Genomic DNA, 7,004 nt, shown 5'->3' on the forward strand with positions numbered 1-7,004 from the left:
GGTGTGGGTGGGGTGGAGGTGGTGTTAGTCCTGCCCCAGCCTCCGGGCCCTGCCCTCGGGGGTCCCGGGCCTCCTCTAAGCTGAACCCCTCGCCGGGTCCCGGGCTGTTATAGGGCGGGCTGTGGGTGGTGGTTCCGGGAATGTCTCTGTGTGAGCTGTCATTCCCCCGCAGGCAGCGCTTCTCGCGGGTATTAATGGAGTATAGTTTTAATTTTTTTTTTCCTTGGTAATGTTTCCTTGTATAGGTGAGAAGAAACTCGGTACGGTGATCACTCCGGATACGTGGAAAGATGGTGCAAGAAACACTACAGGTAATCTTGGGGAGGTTTAACACCTGTTTTTCAGGTATCTTAAAGCCAGTTCGGCATCTGAGTTGTCTTACAATCTTAAGGGTAAAATTTGAGGGAGTTAATCGGGTTAATTTGCATTAGGAATTTATTTACCCTGAGCTCTTCAGTATTGAACTTGTCTGGGGTTTTTTGCCTTGTATGGAATGACGATACACAAACAGAACACAGTATAAAGTATTCTGTTGTCCTGTGCTTTAATGCTGTTCTATATGTTTTATCTGTCATGGTGAGTTTATTTGCACGTGTGTAAAAGCTGTAAACTGAGCTTTTTAAAGTAGGCCTAGAACAGGGAAATTTATTGGTTTATGGTTTTATTCTTTTTGTAGAAAGTGGTGGCCGCAAGTTAAATGAAAACAAGGCATTGACCTCAAAGAAGGCCAGGTTAGTATTTAATACTGATTTCAGCTAAAAAAAAAGTCAGTTTGCTGTAACTGAGGCCTGTTTTCTGCATATCTGGGAAACTCCTCAAAACTTGTCCAAAACATATATTTTTATTTTTTTTTAAATAATTTTGTGGGGATTACGACGTTTGGTTAGTTGGTAAAGGTAAGTCCATACGTATTTCATCAGTGCTTTCTGCTGAATTGTACAGTCTGGGCATCTATTTTACTGCAATTCTTACAGAAATTGCTAGGGTTTGATGCTTTTGTTAGGAGAGGAGCTGGGAAGGCTCATTTCCCATGCTAAAAGGGCCAGTACGATCTTACAGAATCACAGAATGGTCAGGGTTGGAAGGGACCACTGGAGATCATCTAGTCCAATCCCCCGCCAGAGCAGGGTCACTTACAGCAGGTTGCACAGCACGGCGTCCAGGTGGGTTTTGACTGTCTTCAGAGTGGGAGACTCCACCACTTCGCTGGGCAGCCTGTTCCAGTTCCTCCTCATGTTAAGATGGAACTTCCTATGTTCAAGTTTGTGCCCGTTACCTCTTGTCCTATCACTGGGCACCACTGAAAAAAGACTGTTCCCATCCCCCTGGCACCCTCCCTTTAAGTATTTGTAAGCATTAATAAATCTTCTTTTCTCTAGACTAAAGAGACCCAAGTCCCTAAGCCTTTCCTCATATGAGAGATGTTCCAATCCCCTAATCATCTTCGTTGCCCTTTGCTGGACCCTCTCCAGCAGTTCCCTGTCCTTCTTGAACTGGGGAGCCCAGAACTGGACACAATACTCCAGATTTGGCCTCACCAGGGCAGAGTAGAGGGGGAGGACGACCTCCCTCGACCTGCTGGCTGCACTCTTCTTGATGCAACCCAGGATGCCATTCGCCTTCTTGGCCACCAGGGCACATTGCCGGCTCATGGTCATCCTGTTGTCCACCAGGTCCCTTTCCACAGAGCTGCTCTCCAGGAGGTCAGCCCCCAACCTGTACTGATGCATGGGGTTATTCCTCCCCAGGTGCAGTACCCTACACTTGCCCTTGTTGAATTTCATAAGGTTTCTCTCTGCCCAACTCTCCAGCCTGTCCAGGTCACGCTGTATGGCGGCACAGCCTTCTGGCGTGTCAGCCACTCCTCCCAGTTTTGTGTCATCAGCGAACTTGCTGATGGTACACTCTATCCCTTCATCCAGATCATTGATGAATATATTGAACAGGACTGGACCCAGTACTGACCCCTGAGGGACACCACTCGTTACTGATCTCCAACTAGATTCTGCACCACTAACCACAACTCTCTGAGCTCTATCTGTCAGCCAGTTCTCAATCTACCGCACGCATCTCTTGAGCGTTTCCGTAGTGGACAGGGGACATTCTGTTATGCAAGGCAGCAAGGCACTGCTGGAAGGCGTTTAAGTTTAAAACAGTCTAGTATCTTAATAAAAAGACACATTTTTAGTTCTGCTTTTGTTAAGTTTGTGTTGGTAGTAGCCTATTACAAATAATCTTTGTATGTCCTTTTTCTAAATTACAGTTTTTGTTGGAGTTTCTGTCTGCATCCCCTGGCTTAGACTTTTTAGCATGAGGCAGAGGAAATACTTTATTTCAAGGCATATAAATAAAATACTTTTCCTTTTCCCCAGGTTTGATCCTTATGGAAAGAACAAATTTGCAATATGTCGGATTTGTAAGAGTTCTGTCCATCAGCCAGGGTCTCACTATTGTCAAGGATGTGCGTATAAAAAAGGTGAGTTTCACTGAGTACCCAATTACCCCAGTTTGATTTGAAATTAGAGAGCAAGGGGAACTCTCAAATTTGTTTTGCCTTTCAAAGAGAAGGCTAAGATGAGATTTAATGGCTATCTTTAACTAATAGAAGAGTCTGACTCCCATCTTCTCTACACCTTCCTGAGGTGCACAGTAATAGAATAAGAGACTATGTACACAGGTTAGGATGTGGAAAATTCTAACTACGTACAAGAAAGGCAATTTTCACCATGAGGGTGGTCAAACATTGTAATAAAAGGAACCTACAGAGGTTGTGGAATCTCTACAGGAGGTATTCAGAGCTTGACTTGATGAGCCCTGAGCCAGCCTCATCCAAGTTGGCTGTGTTTTTAGTGGGGCAGAAGCAGGCCTAGAGACTGCTGGAGAGCCATTCCAACTGAAATCATTCTATGGTTCTGCTTCTTTTAGAATGTTTCTGGCATCTGGAGCAGTAGAACTGGCAGAATAACTGTAAGCTTAATCTTGGCAATTGCATAGAAAATTGTCATCTAGCAAGTTTGATTTTTCTTGGTTTAAAAAAAAATGGCATTTTGTAAAACTCAATTGCTTGTTGTAGTCCCTTTTCTCTCCCTTCTCCCCTCTCCCTTTTTTATAATAGCTAAATCTAAAACTCTGAATAGTGGTCTCAAAAACTGCCCAAAACAATAAAAAAAAACCCTCCAAACCAAAAACCAAACACCCCAAGCTCATCCACCCCACAAAAAATCCAACTTCTGATCTTGGTAAAATGATATGCTAGCTTAACAAAAGTAGGATACCTGGGGAATAAAAGGCAAAGAGAAAAAAAAATAAATTGAGTTGTAAAAGCAATTAAGAAAGTGTTTCTTAAGGCAAATCATGCTCATGGTTGTCTTTGTGCCTGCATGTATTCTTATGCATTCAGTGGCTTAACATAGGCTATTGGAAGGTTAATTTCTCTAATAGGCGTCTCTGGTCCAGTTGTGAACATGCTTGATGCATTGAAAGTCAAACTCAGCTTAAGGTGAAACTAAAAAATGAAAAAGAAGAATATAATCATCATTCCTAGAAACCAAGATATTGCCCTGTGCAGTACATAATATATAAAATATTTCTGTGCTTATGAATTATGTGTGAATGACTGCACTGAAATTCTGCTTATACCTGGAAGCTTTCTATCTCCCGTATTCCTAATAAATCTTCAGTACTGTTAAAAACTGTTCAAAAACTCCTGAGGGAAAATAAATCAGTTTCAAGGAAATTTGATGGAGAGCCTTAAGGATATAAAACTTTTACTAATCTTGTGATTTTGAGTGGTTAAGCAAAAGGGCTCAAACTTAGGAATTCCTGGAACAGAAAAAAAACCCAACATGAACTCAGTTACGTGATAAATACCGAGGATTCCACATAGCACACAGACATGGGGTCAGCCAGTTGTTAGATGTAGAGTTCGAGCTAACAAGTAGTAAGGTTTTTTTATGAAGTTACTTTAATTGCTCTATAAATGTGTGCTGTGTCACTGAGTGATTTAGCAGCCTGCTGTAGGAGGGTTGCCTTTTCTGATTGCTAGATGCTCACCAGATGGCTGCTGGTATCTCATATGGTAGAACCTTGTTCTCTTTCTTAAACTTATGGCTAATTTGGGTGGGCTTCAGGATTTTGTGTTTGTCTGCTTGTGTATCCTTTCAGGTTGAATCTGCTTTCTTCATAAAATTCAGAACTCTTAAGTGCTTTAAGTTCTAGTTCTGGCCATCAAAGATGTGGTTGTGACATGTTTCTTGCATCAAATCCAGTCACATAGCTTAGTTCTTCAACTGCTGCATATCTCTGAAATTGAAAGGCAATCTAAAGTTAGTTACTCCTCAATTTAGACCTGAAGTGGGCTGGATTTTGCTCTCTAAAGTAAATCACGTGAAATTTTCCATGCTGTGCTCTTTCCTAATAGACTCATAGATACAGTTCCAGTCACATGATGTCAATATATGAAAGCACATGATTTGAAGAGAGTTAACAGGAATAGTTGCCACTTGACATTTTTTTTTGTCTGCTGACGATGGTCTTGTAGAATGAGATGTGGCCCTACCAGACAAAAGATTTTGCACTTTTCTGCTTTAGAAGAAGAAGGAAATATGGAGACAACCCATCCCTCTGCCCCGGCCCAACTTGTGTACTTTTTGATGCTCTAGTCTTCTGACTTGACAGTATTTCAGCTTAGGTCAAAGTCCTCTGAGATGTCAGTGGTCATCTTCGCTTCAATTCTCTAGTATTCTTGGTGTCCATTGTTTCTCAGGTCTACTGCTCTATGAATAGCTAAATTCTATGAAACCATATTTTTCTCAACTTTCTCGATTGTCTGAAGCTCCCCTCCTGTTAATCTTCCATTTAGCAGTCATTTCGTTGGTGACTAAATTTTCTTAGCCTAGCTGTCTGTCTTGGGCCTTGGTTCGGCTACAAGACTTACAAAGTTTAATAATACACCATTTTTACCTGTTTGCCAGGTGGGAGCAGTTCCTGGCTCTCTTCCAGTATTCCAGCAAATGACAGAGGCTTTCAGTAGTGTTGTGAATCATAATGCTCTCAAAATAGAGCCTTTTTTTTTTTTTTTAAGGTGGTAGCATTACACATATGCTGCAAATACTAATTTGTATTAGAAGTCATATTGTTACTTCTGAATTTGCAATACCTGGTGAGAAAATGCACAGATAGATTGTCTGTGAGAGGTCATTTAAACAATTTTTTTTGAGAATTATCTTTACAAAAACATAGCAACTGTGGTTTTGAAGAAAAAATGTAATTATTTTAAAATAATTTACACACCTTTTATGTGCTTATAGGCATCTGCTCAATGTGTGGCAAGAAGGTCTTGGATACGAAGAATTACAAGCAAACTTCTGTCTAATTGTATTGACTAGGTTTTTTAATGAACTTTGACTTCTGTGTCTTTGTACAGTTAACTTTTCTCTAAAATCATTTGTGAATATTACTTTCTGGAAGATAATACATTTACCTGGAATGCGATGAGAGGTAAAGATAGCCTGATTGTTTGCCTAGAAATGTGCATAATATTTGATTTTTGTTCTTTTAGCACTAATGTTAACTGATATTTAAAGGTAATGGTTTGCAGCAGCTGATACAGTTCAAAGTGCATGAGAGGATCCTAGTGGATAGGTTGAAACTATGTTACCATCGTAACACAGGTCCTGGAGATTAACACTGTTATTCTTTTGCAGTATCTTGAGTCTTCTGCTTGTCTGATAGTAATATTTTATAGATGTATAAAATATGAGCTTGTATCACCTCATTAAAATAGTATCTTCATTTAGTTCTATGCTTATAGGTATTTATAATTACTCTCACCCCGAACTATTACATCCTCCCTTCTAAGTATTGCTCTTCAGATTTTAATGCAATTGTCCTGTTGAATTTTCTGCCTACAGTAGGGTTGGTTAATCACCAATTGTTGAACTACTGAAATCTAATGTGTTACTGTGCCAGTTCTTACTTTGGCAGTAAGACTGATCAGCTATCCCCCTGTCAGCCTCTAAGGAGGCTTTACATATGGCATCTGGTGGCCCAAGGCAATAAAATAATGAGCATCTATTTCTAATGGCAAGTCTCAGTCTCGTCATTTCCTAAGGTAGTCTGGCTTTTAAATACTTGGTTTGAAACTGGCTCTTGAATTCTATGATGTAATTGCTTATATACATGTCAAATTTGAAAGATCAAAACAGGCTGCCTTCTCTTCAGCGTTGGTTTGATATAAGACTTGAAGTGAGCCTCTCTGAACGTGAGAGGCTGAGTGTAGCTCTGCAGTTCTTTTGTCCTTTGGTTACCTTCTACATAAGAAAGCAATTTCTGATGTGGAAAGTAATATGTTCACTATGCATGCATTTCAAGGGAAAAGAATGGTACTTTTAATTCATGGCGGGGGTTTAACTAGGCCTATTTAAGTGTTTACTCCTCCAAGCAATCTCCTCTTGGCAATCTCTTACACTTCTGCAACTTTCAACTGTAACAGAAAAACTATCAATGGGAATTTCCCTATGAATAGACACTCTGTTTTACGTTTCCTTTTGTTCTCACATCTATTAGTGAGACAATTGCAGGACCAAGGAAGACTGAAAAATCGCTGTTCTTTCTATGTCTTAGTGGGAGAAAATAAAGAATACTGGGAATATAGTTATCTTTGCTGTAAGTAGCCCTCTAAAGGAGTTGTCTGACGTTTCCTGTCACCTTTAACTATCCATTATTGAGCATTTGTCACCAGTTTCCTTTTCCAAATGTGTTGACATCCCACAGTTACCAAAATGGCAATTCTTTTCAGCATTTTATCTACTAAGAAGCTTTGTCAGGATAGCGAAATGAGCTGGGTCCCCCAAAAGAAGAGATGAATGCTGCTGCTTTTCATTTTAAAAGCTCACCTACCTTAACAATTGAATGGAAGTATGTGGATTAACTAGCTGGTGATAGCTGGCATCCAGCAAAGTTATTTCCACATGGTGGTGGCCACTTGTTTCCAAACACATCAA

The 7,004-nt window shown here is 40.3% G+C and overlaps 1 protein-coding gene across 1 annotated transcript; it reads left to right on the forward strand.

Annotated features, from left to right (window-relative positions):
* Positions 1-229: 229 nt before the first annotated feature.
* On the forward strand, positions 230-5,776 carry CRIPT (cysteine-rich PDZ-binding protein). The gene is made up of 4 exons (XM_009880647.1): positions 230-311; positions 677-731; positions 2,373-2,476; positions 5,310-5,776. Exons 1-4 carry the CDS (start codon positions 230-232, stop codon positions 5,372-5,374), a joined length of 306 nt encoding a protein of 101 aa, XP_009878949.1. The 3' UTR covers positions 5,375-5,776.
* The last annotated feature ends 1,228 nt before the right edge of the window (positions 5,777-7,004 follow it).

Source organism: Charadrius vociferus, unplaced genomic scaffold, assembly GCF_000708025.1.
Source record: "Charadrius vociferus isolate BGI_N301 unplaced genomic scaffold, ASM70802v2 scaffold192, whole genome shotgun sequence".
Lineage (NCBI taxonomy): Eukaryota > Metazoa > Chordata > Aves > Charadriiformes > Charadriidae > Charadrius > Charadrius vociferus.